This window comes from Fundulus heteroclitus, chromosome 15 (genome assembly GCF_011125445.2).
Source record: "Fundulus heteroclitus isolate FHET01 chromosome 15, MU-UCD_Fhet_4.1, whole genome shotgun sequence".
Classification (NCBI taxonomy): domain Eukaryota; kingdom Metazoa; phylum Chordata; class Actinopteri; order Cyprinodontiformes; family Fundulidae; genus Fundulus; species Fundulus heteroclitus.
The window spans coordinates 5,783,141-5,801,748 of NC_046375.1; the positions used below are offsets into that span (position 1 = coordinate 5,783,141).

At 39.7% G+C, this 18,608-nt stretch overlaps 1 protein-coding gene across 16 annotated transcripts in view; it reads left to right on the forward strand.

Moving 5' to 3' along the window:
• The first annotated feature begins 1,092 nt into the window (after positions 1-1,092).
• Positions 1,093-18,608, forward strand: part of ptprk (protein tyrosine phosphatase receptor type K) — a 137,557-nt gene continuing 120,041 nt past the window's right edge. For 11 of the 16 annotated variants that reach the window (XM_036147261.1, XM_036147263.1, XM_036147264.1 and 8 more), the window contains exons 1-2: positions 1,094-1,397; positions 7,469-7,492. In XM_036147261.1, coding sequence (XP_036003154.1) covers positions 1,316-1,397; positions 7,469-7,492 — 106 coding nt within the window. In that variant the 5' untranslated portion in view covers positions 1,094-1,315. Of the gene's footprint in view, positions 1,398-7,468; positions 7,493-18,608 lie in introns of all 16 variants that reach the window. The other 5 variants (XM_036147273.1, XM_036147276.1, XM_036147277.1 and 2 more) reach the window with 3 other exon arrangements.

Consider the following 18,608-nt stretch of genomic DNA (forward strand, 5'->3'; position numbering starts at 1 on the left):
ACGAACGGATTGCCGTGATTGATGTAACAACAAAGGAAATGTTCATGGAGATTTAAAGCCGTAAAAAGTTTGTCTTTTGTAAGGTGTCACCATACTGCTCTGCCAAAGCGACTCCTCATGTGCAGTATGGGACCTTGGATGTCTTATGATGTCTTGGGATCTATTTTTTCTTATTTTTTTGTTTATTTAAAGTATTTGTATAGTCTATTATGGTGTACTGTGACCATATGTCAGATGATTTCAATTAATGGTACAGTTACAAGGTTATTATTTTAGTTTGATTGAGGGTCATAATATTGTAGAGCAAACAGGCCCAAATGGGATTCGCTATAGGAATCAGTGGAAACAGATCATAAGATAAAGGCTTCTGGAAATAATTGTGTGAGATATCTGAGCATATTTATGATACCTTTGTTGCAGATCTCAACAAAAACAACTTCCTACCTTATGCATTGGTGGATACCCCCTATCCATCAATGCATAAGGTAGGAAGTTGTTTAAATCGGCCCAAGTTAAATTCTCTTATAAATAAATATAAATATTTATATTGTCTCAAGGCACTTTAGAGACTGTCTATTTCTCTCCCATATTTAAAATGCGTTGCAAGTTGTCGTGTTGCCTTCCACTGGGTCCTTCGGCTTCATCAGGTTTTGTGACACCTAAGGCTCTTTATTGTACCTGTTCCTAAGCTGTTTTTGTGGTACGTTGGGGCATGTTGTTGTGCCTGAGGAAAGACTTTACCATACCGTGGGAAAGGCTTAGTGGACTTAGGAAAGAGCTAGGAGTCACAGAATAGCTTTGTTTGTTAAATAAGTATGTATTTTGAATAAGAGAAAACTCGTTTAAACATATTTTTGATTGTTTTTGTGCTTTTTTAACTTTATAACTTTTCTTGTATTTTCGTTTTTTTATTATGCTTTTTGCAAGACGTTTAGATCAACTTTTTATTTGGTTGTGTTACAAATGAAAGCTACTAATAACAATACACAGTACTTTTTTTTTAAGCTGGAACAATGTATCTCCAAATTCGTTTTTTCAATCAACTCCCTTCTTGTGACGTCACCAGCTCGCTGCTGCGCTCGAGCTCCCACTACGCCTTGCTCTGTTCACTCCGCCTCGCGCTCCCTCTCCGCTCTCCGCGTGAAACAAAGTGTAGAGTCCGCGAGCGCCCGCAGGAATCGAAAAGCGAGGAGCAAGGGCTGAATAATGGAGCCACAACAGACGGAATAATAACAACCTGAAAACGAGGCAGAGACTACCGACGAAACTTGGACCGAGCAAACTTTTCACGGGAGGAGAAGAGTCACGTAAAGCCATGGACACACTTTTCTCTGTATTCCTGGGAGTTGTGATCCTCTGTTCGAGAGTTGGCTCCGTCTCCGCTCAGTTACCGACAGGTAAAAGAAAAAGACTACTGCCGTATTTGGAGTGGTTTCTTCTTGTTGTTGTTTGTTTTATGTATTTTTTTTTTGAGTGAGTAAAAGAGAAGCTTATGCGATATATATCCGATACGAATTCCTGACAGGTGTGTGTGTGTGTGTGTGTGTGTGTGTGTGTGAGGGTGTTGACCAAAAGTTAACCTTCGCTTTGACAGTGTCCGGTCATGCAGGTTTTAAAGGTCCTTTTGTGCATTTTTTTTTAAATAATGCTGGATGCAAGAGCGGCTTTTTTCTATTAGGTGAAGGCATTTTTTTTTTTGCCAGTTTCAGTGTTAAAGGTTGGTTTCGTCGGTGTACTTAAACGCGTAAATAGGGTTGTTTAAATGTTTGCCACTGAGTAGAAACTGAGTCAGAGGTTTTGGTTGTTAAGGCTCAATAGTCTGCTATAGGTGATGTTTTAGAGTTTTTAGAGCGAAAAGATTCCTTACAAAATCTTGAGTCTGTAGATAAAAAATAAAAATTTAGGATGAAACGGGCAGCGAGTGCTGCTGCTCTTGTTGTTATTTGTTATTTCTAAGTATTTTTCAAACAGGGCAGCGAGCTTCCACGACGCTGTGGACAGACAGCGCGTGCCGTTCAGCCTCTCGCGCAGCGCACGAAAGGAGAGGAAAAGTTACTGTGCGCCCGGACATCGCTGTATAAAAACTGTATAACATCCATGTAGTATGACAGTGAACCCATACGAATATATTTTTAGCACTTTCGGTGCGTTTCCCGTTATGCGTTGAAGCAATGCGCGGATTTATTTGGACATATTGTGTTGCGTAAACGATTGTTTAATTTGTATCACCATCTTCTGCTCTTTCTCTCTGCTCTCTTGCGTAAAGCGCTTTAATTGCAATGTGTTCTTGGCTTTGTCCTACAGCGCCTTAAGTTACGTTTAGACAATTTTGCCCTAAGTTACGTTAAATCATAATGGTTTGGTGGTGGTAGAAATTCGGTACGGCTATGTGCTGTTTTACTGGAGGTGACGAAAACTCGAGTCGAAAAGCTTGAACTCCAGGTAAAGTGGCCGCTGAGCTGCTGTTTCATTCCCTTTCCGTGCGCGGCGCATCACTCTGCAACTCGTCTGGTCCTTTTTTGCATGTTTAAGACCGAACATTAGAGTCTGAATTGCAAATGGAGCACCCCCCCCCCACACACACACACACACACACACACACATCTGGAGAAGCACGTATGCGCTCTTGCAGGTAAAGCCGCTTTTGGAGTTAGTCAACTTTTCCCGTGGTCGCGATGTTTGAGCAGGGCTGCTCAGACCCCGAAAGTCCCCGCAGCTCATCTGGTTCCATTTCAGCCAGCGCTCTAAACTGAATGCAGGTTCACTGTGCGTTAATTTCCGCCTTCAGAAGTTGTTTCTTTTTCAACTCATGCAAAGAGAGAAAGAGAGAGAGAGAAAGAGACTTGCTGAGCAGATGACCTCCAAAATCGCACTAAAACCTTTAGGACGCATCACGCTCCAGTTAGGTCCTGCAAATGAATCCGCATTCATAATACAAAAACCTCATTTTCTGCTCTAGTATTTCTGCTGGCCACACTAATTCCAACTTTATCAGCAAACGTTTTATTGTCACCCATCACCCCTCCCCGTAGCCCATAATTCCAGACCCCTACCCCCCAGCCCCCCCCCCCCAACCCCCTGTTTAGGGCAATTTGGTCCTCTGGGCAACAAACGTGTGGAATTTCTTTGAGGCCTCTTTGGGAATGGGAGTGCTGTTAATTTGCAAGTAAATACTAGTGATGGGATGCTGCCTCGAAAAGGGGGATGTGGAATATAATTTGTTTGGATAAGGGTTTACATAGCTTGCTTGCTCTCACTTGCATTCCAGAATAATAAGGAGTTATTTGCTCATAAAAAGCAAATAGAGACATGTTCTAATAAGGTATTATTTAATGGGTAGAGTTTCAGTAAATCACACACCTTCTTGGCCAGCATCTCAGCTCTGGTGCATTATTGTATACTACACAAGTAGATTCAGGCACTTTAGCGGGTCTGAAAGGTCAACCACAAGGCGTTGAAATGTGTAACTTATCAATAAAATAATTATAATGAAAAATCGTCAGTAATGAAACATAAACTACGTCTGTTAGAAATTTCAGTAAGCTTGTAAAAATACGTTTTATACATTAAAGAAGTTATTCAGTGTCTGTTTCACTGAAATAGTCTCATTCTTGTTTTTATCAGTTTTCAGTTTCCCAATTACTGAGGCAAACTGTGAATTGAGTCATTCTCTTAAGTCTCAGACTCCCCTTCTTCTTATCGTACCGCTTTGCATATTTGCATGTCGGCTAATCACTTACAGTCAGTGTAATAAATGCCAACAAGACGCTGCCTCGCCGTCTTCACAAAGTCGGTGACTGAGTTTTGTGTTAAATTGACAACTTTCTAAATCCTTCTTCTCTCTGATCGAGTAGTGACACCGATTCCAGACGTCTTTAATCCTAATGAAGTCAAATGATTGTTTTCTATCAGTGTCTCCAGACAAATTAGAAAGCAAAATCTGAGCTGGTTTAATTATAACTGTAAATTATTTTAGTATTTTGAACATTAGCTCCAAGTTGGTTTAATTATAATTACTTTTCCGCTCCATTTAGGAGATGAAACAAAATTGGGGGTTTTAATGGAGAAAGACGAGAGAAGCGGAGTGATAGCGAGAGAGAGAAGAGAGAGGGAGAGGGGGGGAAAAAAATCAAGAAACCATTGGTTTTTGGCCGTGGGCATCTCCTCCACTCAAGAGACTGTGAAAACGGCAGGAGGGAGTGTGTGCGAATCATTGTGTGCGTCTGTCATTTTTTTTTTTTTGTGCATGCGTGCTGCAAATTTGTGTGTCCGCTCTTGTGTTAGGCTGTCACTTAGAGAGACGCAGAGAGGACGACGCTTTTAAGCCCTCCGGTAAACCGCGGTGCAAAGACGAGTATCTGAAATGTTTGCTTCTCATTTAGATTCATGCAAAAAAAAAAAAAAAAAAAAAAAAGCCTTCTCATTCTACTCATGCCATGTAAAATGGCACCAAATCAAAGGCCGGTTTTATTTATTCTCTCTTTAAAAGTAATGCCTCGGTCTGCAGTTCTTCGGATCCATTTTTATGTCTTCTCCTGAAATCAAACATCGTTTTTGCCCAGAGCCAGTCTGTTTCTACTGATTTCAATTTGGTGATACATTTAAAAAAAAAAAAAAACTATCTCTTTGAAAGTACTGGCTCATTCCTTGAGCTGTTTGGGGACAAAGTCGGAAAAATGTAATTAATCTGTTGAGAGAATTCATTAGCTAATCCCTCATTAGACTGTGTGCATGTGTGAGCCGGGGTATGAATGAATATGAGGATTTGTGTTGAAATGGATTAGCGACACATAGTGGTTGTTCAAACTTAGCGAGGGAAAGGTTCTGGGCAAGTGATATGATTGACAGGTTGTGATCCTGGTGCACTGCAGAGTGCCCTTTATTATCCGAGCCTACAAGTGGGTTGGCGTTGTCACAGATCCCAACACTTGTTACTCTCATAACCCTGAACTCTCTAAACCTTGCTCAGAAGAGAAACATGTTTCCAATATGTGGTTAATGTTCTGAAATAATCTGTGAACTAAAACACAATGTATCCTTTAAACCCAAATCAAGTAACCCCCCCCCCCCCCCACCACCACCTAAACTGAATTATGTTTCTAAGTGGACCCCTATGTTTTGGGGTTAAAGGTCACATTTAGCATCAACAATATCTGTCACTTCTGACTTCTTAACTTTCTTTTAATTTCCTAATGTCATTTTACAGTTTACATTATTTGTGATGGACCCAATACATAGTTCACCTTTAAAGCACAGTGACAAGTGAAACAAGTTACGTTCCTGGGATATGTACTTTTACTTCTTCCTTAGCAAGTTCCACAAGTTATTTTAAGCAGGTTTGAAGATTAAAACAATGAAACACAAATAAGGGCTTGTCTATGTCAAAAGGAAGTCATAAGAGGATGTAACTGAGTCTGTGCCATTATTGAATTGGGGCATTGTTTAGCTTATTACTTAGCCTGCCACTAAATTATTTTGTTTAAAATATTCTGGTGGCTCGAACTTGAGCAACCTGTAGTTGGTGCACAGCTGTTTGGGCCTCCATGTCCTTAAAAAACAGCTGTGCACCAACTGCAGGTTGCTCAAGTTCGAGCCACCAGAATCGACAAAGACTCCTGGATAGGTGTCGAAACGTCTTCAAAAAGAACTGAACAAAAGTCCGCTTGCCTCCGATTTAAGCACGTTTGGTTGTTCTTCATATTTGGATAACCTAAAGATGCTTGTGTGTTCTGAAGTTTTAGAAATGTGGCCTCCAAAACTAAATGGTGTTTTCTTCATTATTAGGTCAGTTTATTTTAAATGATTACAGACAAAGAGGAACCGATTGTCTCAAAATATTGGCAGGAGCATTGGTGTTGTGGGTTCGGATTGATGAGGCTTTGGGTTTAGACTAAAATCCATGCCCCGTCTGAAGTATGGGATTTTAAAAAGTAGTTGGGTATTTTAAAAAGGTTGTTATGTGACTGAGTTGCAGCTTCAAGTACAAAGTTCATAGAGCTGTAATTGTATCAAAGGATGGTTTCACGGTCTTGACTCAGGGCACTGAAATCAAATACACACCACACAGTTTTCCATCCATCCATATGTTATCTATAACTGCTTATCCATGCAGGGTTACAGACTTTTCAGTTTTCTGGGTACAAAATATTTTATAAAACGTGTCATTTTTCTTCCACTTATCAATTCTACAATAATTAAGTGTTTTTATCAAATACAATCCCACTGCAATACACTTCAGCTTCCAGCTGGTACAAAGTTTTTTGTTTAAAGTTTAAGGAATAATTGTGCATGCACAGTTATCTTTAAGATTGTGGAAAATTATTGGGTGAATCAAATTGAGTGACCTATGAAAGTGATGAAGTTCTTTGAAAATGAACTGAGGCAGAGCCCTCAAAACAAACCCCAGACGCCTGAACCGTCACATCCCTGATAAATGATGATACGAGTCCAGTATCATCAATCTCTGCTCTGCCCTGCATGGCTCCGGTCACAGCTGTTGGTGCACGGCTGCCTCTCATACATCCACACTCATATTTATTGATACACGCACATACACACTTGTACACACGGCTGAGTAATGACAGATTAAGTAATCAGTACGCACAGCCAATTCATTACGTTATATTGCATGCATGTACACAGACACATGCAGACACACACACATCGTTTTTTTTACATACTTACCGAGGACCTAACTTACTTTGACTCCCATTCATTTTCAACTCTTTCTACGACCTAATTCTTAACCTAACCCTAAACCTAATCATTACCAGGGCATAACAAACCCTAACCTAAACCTAATTCACACCTTAGTCATAAACCTAACCCCAAACCCAGAGGGAAGTGAAGATAAAAAAGATCCTCACTTTACGTCATTGTCCTCACTTTGGTGGTAAAATATGAAAAATATGTTCTTACTCAGCTGCAAGTACAAGTACAAGTACACACACACACGCACACATAGGCAGATGTGAAAAGACTCGTTGCCAGCGACGTAGGCTAGGTTTTGGTGTTACAGATATCTTTAGTGGAGGCCTGGCTGGTTATTGTAAGAGAGTTTGAAAAACAATGGCAGGTGAGGAGAGTCTTGGAAAAGAAATTATTTTTAGGGTTGCCATGAGGGTTGGTGGAGGCAAAAGGGCAATGGCTTGAGGTCAGACATGTGTTGGACTGGGAGGAAGTTTGTTTTTGGGAACTTGAAGCCAGTCATGAAGGTTTGAATTCACTTTTAAAGTTTTTTTCCCACTTTTTGTAAATAGTATATAAACCAAATATATTGAAATGAATGGGTTTACTGAGAACATAACCATCAAAGTAACCTTCATCGCAAATCAGTAGTTTCCTTTCTAATTTGATGCTAGATAAATAAATATATACAGACAACATCTCTCTTGCTTTTGTGAGCTTTTGCATGCTTTCTAATCTGATTCTTTCCTATTATTCTCTGCTTTGCTTCTGTTGGATCCAGCTCACTTGGGGCGCGCAGAAAAGGGTGAGTTACGACTTGTCAGCGAAGAGCTGTGTTTCATGTTTCATCCTTCTTTTAGTGTTGTCATGATTATTCCATAGCTTTAACTCTAGGTTCTGTTTCCAGCTTGACATCTGTTGTACCAATTATGTACCCTCCTCCATCACACCTAGGGGATTTTTAGTTCTGCAAAACCACTCCATTGAGACTAATGGCTCAACTGTCTTTTTCATACTTTTAAGCTCTCCTTGGCACTATTGAGACTTTCTGTTGTTCATCTTGTTAAGCAGCCGTCAAGTACAGCCTGTAGTTACAAGTTTTCACTTTTAGACTTTTTATGACATTGTACTTTATTGGGTTTGTTCTTTAATTGTTTGATTCGATGTCAAAATGTCTCAGTGATTCACAAACCTTAAGGGTATGTTTTTAACGATTTCTTTCCCCCAGTACATAAATAGCTTGAACTGATAATATACTTGAAACAATCCTTTACTGGCTTGCTGTTGCTTGTAGTTATGACTCTGCTTATCAGGCCGCAAATTGATCTATTTGCCACTTGTCTGTGTGTCCCCTTTCCTGTCTTTTTTTGTTTTTCTGTATAGTCAGACAGCTGTCGGGGGGAGGGGGTGGGTGGTTGAGGTTTTCAAGTGATGTTTGTTTAGCTGAGCTTGCTCGGCAATAAAGGAGCTCAGACAAAGTTTGTTCTTTCAGTAGCTGAACACCTTTCTTCCACTAACATTTTCTCATTACTGTTTTCTTCTCCTGTGTTGCATATATAGCTTTCTCTCCATCTGTTTTACTCGCTTTCAGACACAAACACTCATAGCAAATAGCACATTATGAGATTGTTTTTGGTTGCGAAAGTGGCAAAAAGTAAATCACTAAGAATTTTGGCCTTGCAGACAGAGTGTTTGCTTTGTGGTTGCATGGTATCCCTTAAAGCTGTAGTTGGTAATCCTGTTCAGAAACACTTTTTGTGATACTGGGTAAAATGGTCCTTCCACCCTGATAGTAGTAAATACATGTACATATATGTATTCACAATCGAATCTACTCTAACTCTCACTTCTGGGGGTATTGCCTTATCTATTGGTTGTCCCACATGGCACGTAATGCCAGTGTCTGTGCTTGTTCCTTTATAGTTTCTGCTTGCTGGCTGTGCATGTGCACTTCTAATTGGTAAATGGACTGAACTTATATAGCGCTTTTCCAGTCATGCTGACCACCCAAAGCGCTGTACACTATAGCCACACACCCAGTCACTCTCACTAACGCGCACACATTTACACACCAAGACACAGCTCGGTAGGCAACTTGGGGTTAAGTGCCTTGCCCAGGGGCACATTGGCATGTGGCAAGGGGAAGCTGGAATCAAACCCACAACCTTCTGATTGTTAGACAACTACTCAACCCGTCAAGCCACAGTCGACCAATAATTTCTGAGGAGTTCTTCTAGTGTTTATGTATCCAGTTAGCTTAGCTTTTAGCTGTTCATTGAATCTTGACTGCTCTCACATGTTTATGAAAAGAAGAGGAAGACCTGAATAGAAAGTGATAAGACCAGAGTGCATTTGGGAGATTTTTAAGACACATCCCCCCTGAAGAGCGAGGTAAGCCGGTTATGTGCATGCACAGTTATTCAAAAAGGGACTTGGGGAAACCTCCGGAAAAATCGACGACCCTAGCGTTAAGGGTTTTTCATTGACAAAGCAGAAAAAAAAAACTTTTGGTTACAAAACTAGACTGAAATACTTAATCTTTTGTTTCTTTTTCAAAAGGTCAGACTCTTTTATTCTGTAAAATGTTACTATAAGAATTGGAATGCAGTGCACCAAAAATTCAAAAATTTCAGTGCAAAGATAACTGATATTTAATTAAAGCCCAGTGAGGCAGAAATGCTGTCAATTTGTATTAGGAACAACAGATATGTAAAGACTGCTTTGGCTTGTTCTATTTCAGTTTTTACTAACATCAATAGATTTCACTTTAGATTTGTTCTTAAGCCTTTTGGAAACTCCAGGAATAGATTGTTTTTGATAAATAAAGCTAAGATGATGTCATCATTTCCTTCAAATTAACTTTCTTTATAAAATGCATTTAAAAGAACAAAAGCTGTGTTGTACCATTTAAAACTAAAAAGTCCCATTCCCATCTAAGAAAGAGCTCTCTACCTCAGAGCTGTTCTAGAAATGCAATGTCCACCCAAACAACAACTGAACTCCTGGCCAGGGAGTGAACATTACATGTCAGTGGTGACAAGCGGGATGCAAGCTTTGACAATGTGTTTGATGAACCAATATTGACCATCTTAAACTGATTTTAAACTGATATCTGTGGAAAACTATTTGGCATCCGGCATTTTACCTCTTTAACTGTTGTCAGAATAGACTTTACCAGAGTTGGGTTATCAGGACTCAAGGGTATGTAAATCTGTGTGTCATGTACAAAACTGAATCATGGAAGATTCAACCCAAAGTACGCATGTATAATTTGAATGAAACTGCCTCTGAAATCAATCCTTGAGGAATACAACAGCAGCTCTAGAGAAAGAAGCATTTTACAATTTAACAGAGTAGAATAAGTAAAATGTTTAATACATTATCTTGTTGGTCTTGTTTTTAATAAGTTATATTCAAGTAAAGATGAAGAATGCAAGATATGAGGAAGACATGACAGTAATTTAACTTTTTTGTTTGAGGTAACCAGGTCCTGTAACTCCTCAGAAAGTTTAGCAAATGTTTGATGAGACAGAGCTGGAGCCAAACCTCTATATGGGTCATGACAGTGGGCTTTTGATGACTTATTGGCTAAAGTTTAACCATGGATTAGTGTTCTTTTTTTCAAAATGTTTTTATCTTTTTTATTTTTTCAACATTTTCTTTGTTATTTTGTGTGCATTTAATATTAATTAAAATTTTTTGCTTTTGTGCTAAAACTTTTGTAAACTTTCCTATTTTGTTGAGTAGTTTGTCGTTTGAGCAGGTCAGACAACCAATCTTCCTGTAACCTCCTGGTGAACTAAAAATCCTTGTGGCTCCTCTGCATGCAGATAAAGATTTCCATTAGTTCAGTTATGGAGACATCTGTCATAAAACTGCAACATACAGTCGGGCAAATACACAAAAGTTGCCAGGAGCAATCCATTTGCTGCATAAAAAAAAGACTCAATCCTGATCTCTGATTTTTTTTTTTTGTTGTTGCATGAAAACTCCTAACATGACATTGATCTTCAGTCACTTTCACCCATAAAGCTTCATTATGTTTGTCTTTATGTTATGAAAGGGCACATATTTTCATTGCTCTTACATTCCTTTCAAACAGTTCTCCTCTCCAATTTAAGCTGATTTCAGATCAGAAGTAGTGACAAGCTTTTGAGATATGTAAACCCTCTTGTGTTCTGTGTGTGTTTGTGTGGACACGCAAGCTTGTGCAAATCAGGGGCTTAAAGATAGCTAGCTGACCAGTCCATTAAGATTATCATCTTCATCCATGGACCTATATCTTCACATCACCGCACTTCTGTTTTTCTGTTTCTGTGGAGATTTAAATCTTTCATCAGATATCCCCCGTTTTCCACCAAATTATCTTATAGTCATTTTTCTCTCAAATCTGTCTATGCCACTTTAATCTGTCATTTAGTCTGTCTGTGCCCCTGCCAGCTTTTGTATGTCCCCTTCCCCCCATTACCGCAGATGACTGCAGACACATGGTCAGCCTGACAGTGATCGTGTATACGCACCTACAGTCAGTCACTCTAAAAGACAGGCTGTATGTGGGAGCGTGGAGACAGACATTTAAATTTTGAGTGGCTGTCTGTGCCTCTGTCAGTTTTCTGGCTGGCCCATCTCAACATTGATGTCTGAACCTGCCTGTGATACGATCATATCAAGCATTTTGGTCTGTATTGCCATCGCTTCCTAAAAGTTAAGAGTTTGGGCTTCTTGGTATTTAGCTCGCATGTTCTTTCAGAGTTTTCCCTCCACGTTCTCAAAAAGCAGACTTTGATGATAGTGGAGGGTCCTCAATGTCTGTTGTGTATGTCTTTGTGCTTTTATTGTTTTGGTGCTTCATCCTACCTGTTAATGTTATGTGAACTTGTGTGTTCTGATTAAAAAAGCCAATGCTGAAAATGTTTGTGTACCAGTAAACCCACTCATGATGGTGGCTAAGATGCTAAAAGGCACTGAGAGTAAAGGTGTGTTCACATCGAATGCGAAAGTGGCACCACAATGTAGCCACTGTTGCTTGCTGTCGCTCACCTGACATTATCGCTGTCTGTTCGCACTGCAGGCGACAGCTATTGCACAGCGGGTGACAAGCCAGAAATACAGTAGTACAATGGAGATATCTAGTGAAACTGGACTTGTAGTAATAATTGGTCGGGTCATACAACTCAGGACGACCGCAGACCGCCATTATCAGCTTTTATTCCATGTTGAATGAATACTGCTTCGTGTCCACTGGAGTCCTTCACCCCATGCCACATCCACATCCATTTCCTGATTGATTGTCGCAACAGGACACAAAATTTCAGCTTTTCAACTCCAACAACTGTCACTACGCATTTATCACAGGTTTTATGTTGCTCTGGCTTCACTTTAGTTGCCTGTTTTGCATCACTAGAATTGTCTCTTTGGCTTCGCTTAGCCCCGCTTTGCGTTACATTGCTCCTGTGTTGCACCTGCAAATCTGTCGCTCGGCCTGCCACATTTGTATTCGATGTGAACACACCTTAATGGAAAACTCACAACCATAAAAAAGCAACAAATAAGAGAAGAAAATGTGGGTTCATCGCTGCTGATGGCTGCCTGGCGGTTGAGGGAGGCTTGTGGAGCCTAGCAGGCCAGAGCCTTATCAGTTTGAGTTGCTGGCCAAGGCGCTGACTGAGCAATGTCTGAAGCCGGTGCTGCCAAGGCAGTGGAGGAAAGGATCGGTCCAGTTATGTATTATCATACATATTTTCCACTTTGTAATCCGGGCGGGATCACCAGCAACTTTGTGCATCATGATTCATTTGTAATGTGGACACTAAGCATGGTTGATTCAATTAAATTAAATTTCAATTCAATTTTATTTATATAGCGCCAATTCATGAAACATGTCATCTCGAGTCACTTTACAAAGTCAAATTCAGTCATATTATACAGATTGGTAAAAAATTCCTATATAAGGGAACCAGTTGATTGCTTCAAAGTCCCGACAAGCAGCATTCACTCCTGGAGAAGCTACAGGGAGAGTCGTCGGCATTGCCCATGGCTTTGCAGCAATCGCTCATACTGAGCAAGCATGAAGCGACAGTGGAAAGAAAAACTCCCCATTAACAGGAAGGAAAACCTCCAGCAGAACCGGGCTCAGTATGAACGGTCATCTGCCTCGACCGACTGGGGGTTACAGAAGACAGAGCAGAGACACAACAAGACAGACAAAAAAGCACAGAAGCACACATTGATCCAGGAATCTGTTCTTCTCGTTGCTCTGACTGCAGCTGGCAGGTTTCAATACGAGGGAAGGCAGAGAGGGAAGTTTGCAGCAACCTCTGTGAAGTTAGTTCTAGGTTGGACATTCGCGCTCCGCGGCTTCAGCGACGTCTGCCTCCTGTTCTAGCCGATACAAGGAGGCTGATCTGGGGCTGCCGCTCTCTGTCTGCTGGCTGGCAGTTGAAGCAGCAGACCGCGAATATCCAATATTCAACCCAAAACCAACTTCATCACAATCTCATAACAGCCCCTTCCGAGCTGCCTCAAGACACTAACGGCAAAACAATTCGTTGCTTTCACGTAAATTCGCCAATAACAAATAAAAAGTTGGTAGATTTGTTTCTAGTCACTTTTTGAAGAAAAGAAAGTTGCTAGAAGGTTTGAAAAGTGCAACAGTGCTCGTTATGGAGGCACAAGAAGGAGGGAGCTGTGTTGTTTTTTTTTAAAGATGAAGCTGCTTTTATATCCCACAGCGGCAGAGCTACCGAAGTCACTACATCAGAATTACGTCACAGCCACCGAAAGCAATGTTAGTTGAAAATTCAATACATGACCACGATTTAACCCAAGGAGGGCGCCACACTGACAATTCTAGACACAAAAGCAGGATTTTATCAAACATCCACTAATTTAAAAAAAATAATCACCAGGAAATGTAGACAGTACTATAAGACAACCACGTTAACAGTTTATTGGCAGAAAAGTTGATTTGGGGGTGAATTACCCCAAGTAAGGGTTGGGGCTGTCAGCTGAAGAAAAAAAAAACACAACAAAAACAAAATAAATCAGTTTAGAAGAAATAAAAAAAGTTACACAGCAAAGCCCATGCCTTGAAGAAATAGGAAATGAAATGTTTCAAAGGCCCTGGAAGGAAAACCCATGAGCGTTGTCTCTAAAGACCCTGGAACAACTGCAAACACTATTAAATGACTTAGCCTGGCCAGGAATTAGACAGATGTGCAAAGGAATAATAAACAGCAAGGTTGCAGACTAAGAAAATAACTCTGCAAAAATGAAAACCCTGTAGCTAGACTTAAGTATATTAAGGGCAGCCTGGAGAAAGATTATACACATGCAAGAATGTTCCTTGGTCTGATCAGATGAAACTAGAGCCCTTGTCATAGAGATGTAGCTTATTTTAGGATACAGAAGGGGAAGGCCAACAACCCAAAGAACACTGCTGGTCATTTTGCTGTAGCTAGAACTACGAATCTTGTCAAGGTGGAAGGAACCACATAAAATAAGCATATTTTGAAAGAAAACTTTACATTTTCAATTCAATTCCATTCGATTTCATTCATATAGTGGCAATTCACCACACATCTCATCTCAAGGCACTTTACAAAGCCAAAGTGACTTTTGAAGCATTCATTAACTGGTTATGTCTCATCTTTGTATTTCAACATGACAATGGCAAAGAATATATGTCACTGCTAGTACAGCGATGTTTTAAGAGCACCAAAGTGAATATTATTGACTGACCTGCATAAAGCCCATACTTGAATCCCGTTTAAAATCTGTGGAGGGAACTTAAGACAAAGGGGTCTGCCAGAAGGCCAAGTAATATGATGGAGCTTGGAAAATGATTCGCCAAAGGAGGAATGCGCTGAAATTCCCCATGAGACAACTGTTGGCTATTAAAACAAGTATAAGTATTTAATAAGTAATAGCATTGGGGGAAATGACCACTTGCAGTTAAATATTAGTCATTGCAGTCATAAAAGCAGATCATCTAAAAGTCGACCACTACAACATTTTAAAAAAAATGCTGTAAAACACAGTAGGAATATAAATTTTTACAAAAACATCCCATGAAGGACATCTCCAAAAATGTCAGTTCCAAAATGACTAAAACTATAAAAGAAAATAACAAAGGAAAAAATTCTCTAACCTTTTATATTATTGTTAAACACATCTAGATGTGAGCATATATGGCTGTCTAATGTTATCAGTGTGGGACACGCGCGCACACACACACACACACACACACACACACACACACACACACACACACACACACACACACTCACTCACTCACTCACTCACTCACTCACTCACTCACTCAATCAATCACACACACACAGATAGAGAAAGAGAGAGAGAGAGAGAGAGAGAGAGAGAGAGAGAGAGAGAGAGAGAGAGAGAGAGAGATTGACTGAATAGAAAAGGGGATAAAATGTTGCATTTTCAACAAGGGCATATTAGTAAGCTAATAGGTAACTTAATTATAATCAAAGTCTGCTAAAATCAGGGTGATAAAAAGAGCATATTAAACCTTTGATGTTTACAATCATAGTGAATAATCTTCCCCCTTATCTTGTTTAACTTTCCAATTTACTGGTAAAGATTCGTACAAAGCTTAATCCAAGGACAAGCAAATTAAACTATAAAAAGATTAAGCATTTAATTAAAGCTTTTATATTAAATGCAAATCAAATTTTTTTCCTTTACATAAATGTCACTGTTTAGAATGATGGATGCATAGATGTAAAAATAAACGGCATGGAAATTGTTATAATGAATATTTGGACCCATGTCTGCCTTGTAATGATACATAAAAGCAATAAAAACAAATATGCACACACATATATGTTAGTAGCTTTATGCTGACCTTACTAACAGTAAAGGAAAAATGAATAGAGAAAATTCTGTGCCAAACTATTCTACTGTGGTTTCACACCAAATGAGTATAAGTTACAGAAGTCAGACCAGAGATTTGGGATTGTCCAATCTAGTAGTTATATCTTAAACTGTATTTTTGATGCCCAGGGTCCCTTTCATGTTTCACTCACTCCGCTTCCAAAGATCACATTACATCTGAAATGCTCACTGCTCACACAATGAAAAAGAGCCGTGCTATGCTAAATTGTGCTGCACAACTAATGACCGAACTCAGAGGAGTCTTCTGTCTTTCAGCCTCATACCCACAAACAACATAGAGATTTATATCAATGCATTCATGGAACTACACAATAGTTTTTCCTTGGTTTCCATTGATTGTAGCGTGAGAACAGCCACTGAGACAGTCACTCCCCCAGGCACTCGTTTTTACTTTTGAGGTTTTCTTGAGCTGTGCTGAATCAGCTTGTGGTGGGAAACCCTTAACCTGAGTTTGCCTGGTTAGATTAGAGAGGTGCAGAGTTGTTTGAAAAGGCCTTAACAGTGCACCCTTTCCGCCTTATGATAAGAAAGAAAAGGCAGTGCAGAGAAACTCTCAACAGGCACACAGCTGCAGAACATGTGCACCAAGAAAGATGCCAAAATAGGACATGCAATGTTTTCATTGGCAAGACAGCTCTAGGAGTCTTAAAGTGTAAGAATAAACTTTTAAGGTAAAAATCTCAGTACACGTAGTAAACCTAAAAAACTTGTTGATGATATTTAGCAGACCTCACTTTTACTGGAGGAGTGATGGAAAATCTGTTAATTGACTGTAACTTCTCTTCCCTCCCTCCTTTTTTTCTTATGGTTAGTTTACCTCACCCCCTCTTCCAGTTCTCCTTCTTTCATCCCCTTGGAATTTATGGCCCACTAACCAAAACAGAGCAACACAATGTTTATCAAACCCTCCCCCCTTCTCACGTACGGCTTATTCCTTCTCTCTTTCCCCCTGCTGTCCTCCTCTTAACACTCACCCCCAAATACACTACCCATTGCTCCCACTCCTGTCCTTTATTGTTTCTCCAATTTCCTTATCACCCCCCAAAACAAGAGCATGAGTGGGGTTTCCAAATCCAGACTCAATGGTGTTGTATTACAGGGATAAAGTACTTGGATTTCCTTAAGGTGGAATTGGCACACGCAAAAGTTAAAAGTTAGAGTAGCAATGGACCAATGCTTGATGTAGAAAAGTGTTTGAAACAGTTTGCCTTAAAACTCTGTTTTATATTAAAAAAGGAAACTGTAATGCACGTAAGTATTTCCAGCTGATGCCAGTGAATAGCTCTAAAAGGCAGGAATTTATCTGATAGCTCAAAATCCTAAGTACAAAATCTTCTCCACTGTGTTATGCTGGCACAGAACATTCTCAACCCCTTTGTCTCTACCTTTCCTCTCCACCCACTATCACAAAAACACTGATACTAATTTGACTTCACTTTTTTTTTTTTTTACCTAAATCTTCTCTGACTAAGCAGTCTGGCTAATTTAAATGAAGATTTTACAATCTAAATCTTTGTAGATAAAAAAAAAAAAAAACATTTCCTCTGTAACAGGTAGCCATGTTAACTGTCCCTACGACTGAGTTGGGCCAAAAGTAAATAAAGTGTGTTTGTGTGAAACCTGTGTGTGCCGGTTCTTTGAGTTTGTGTGCCAAGTGAGCTGTCTAGTTGGAGTAACGGTTAGCAGATACAGTACTACCTCTCCATGACATTAACTGTCTCTTATGCTCAGGGTCAGGCACACAGACACACACACATGCATTCGCACCATACTACCTTAACACACAGTGTCGCTCTGTCTTGTAGGATTAGTCCCACAAAGCAGGTTACTTGAAGTTAAGTATAGACTTGAAACACAAATACAACTGTCTTTATGTGTTGAGTTCTAAACATGACTCAAGGTGCTAGAGAACTAGAGATCCACCATGCATAATGTTATGGCAGATTGTCATAATCTATTTTTTGTGAAGCTGACCTTAAAATTCTAATTTCCTTTTTTTAATAGGATATAAAATGTAATAAGACATAAAAACAGTCCTGTCTGACAAGTATTCCTTTTTATAGTAGGAAGAGATGTGACGTCACACCATGTGAGAAGAGTTACTGTAAAATGGGGTTTTACTATTATTTTAATACAAAACCATGACATTGTAAACATTTTAAACTAGAAACGCTAGCCTACCTAGTATTACTGGTCTAAAACAGCAGTGCCCGTATTCACAAACAATCCTAAAACTAAAAGTAGCTGTTAGTGATGTCATTATTGGAAAAATCTGGGAAAAGATTTTTCTTAGAATTTTACCTCGGTATGATACAAGTTATTCACAAAGCATTTTAGGTATTAAGAGAGCTCCTAAAGTGAAAAATTTTAGGAGTAGTAAGGAGGAGTTTTAGTGAGTTCATGCTTGACATACCCGCAAGGTCTGCGTGGCAAAAACTTTCGGCTCCATACACCTAGTCTCACGCAGAAAAACATGGCTGATGAGCAAGCCCTCCCTCTGGTGGAGGTTTGTAATTATAGACATCTTTATGATTCGGCCCAAAAAGATCACCGTGATCAACAAATAAGTAACAGTGTTTGGACAGAAATCGCCGTCACTCTTGGAAGAAAGTAAGAGGCTTAAACGCTGGAAACGACTGTTTTCTATTTCTACGTGTAGTGGGGTGTAGTATGCTTGGCATTGGAGCGCAACGCTGCCCTCTAGAGTCTATGGGAATCGTGCTACTTTTGAGGAAAAGCTACATGGAGCCTAAATGTTTTAGACGTTTTCGTATGGAACGTATGTAGTTCAAGCATAAAACAACCTTAAGAGTGTCTTAAGCAGGTAAGATGGCAGGAACAGAGAGAACTGATTGGCTGATCCACCACCTAAATAGTGGAGGAAATGAGCACATTAACAATTTACAATTATTAATATGTAGAAAAGATAAATTGTCTTGTTGTCAGGACACTCTTGTAAGGGAGATCTCTGATTTCAATAAGTGTTATTCTGGGTAAATAAA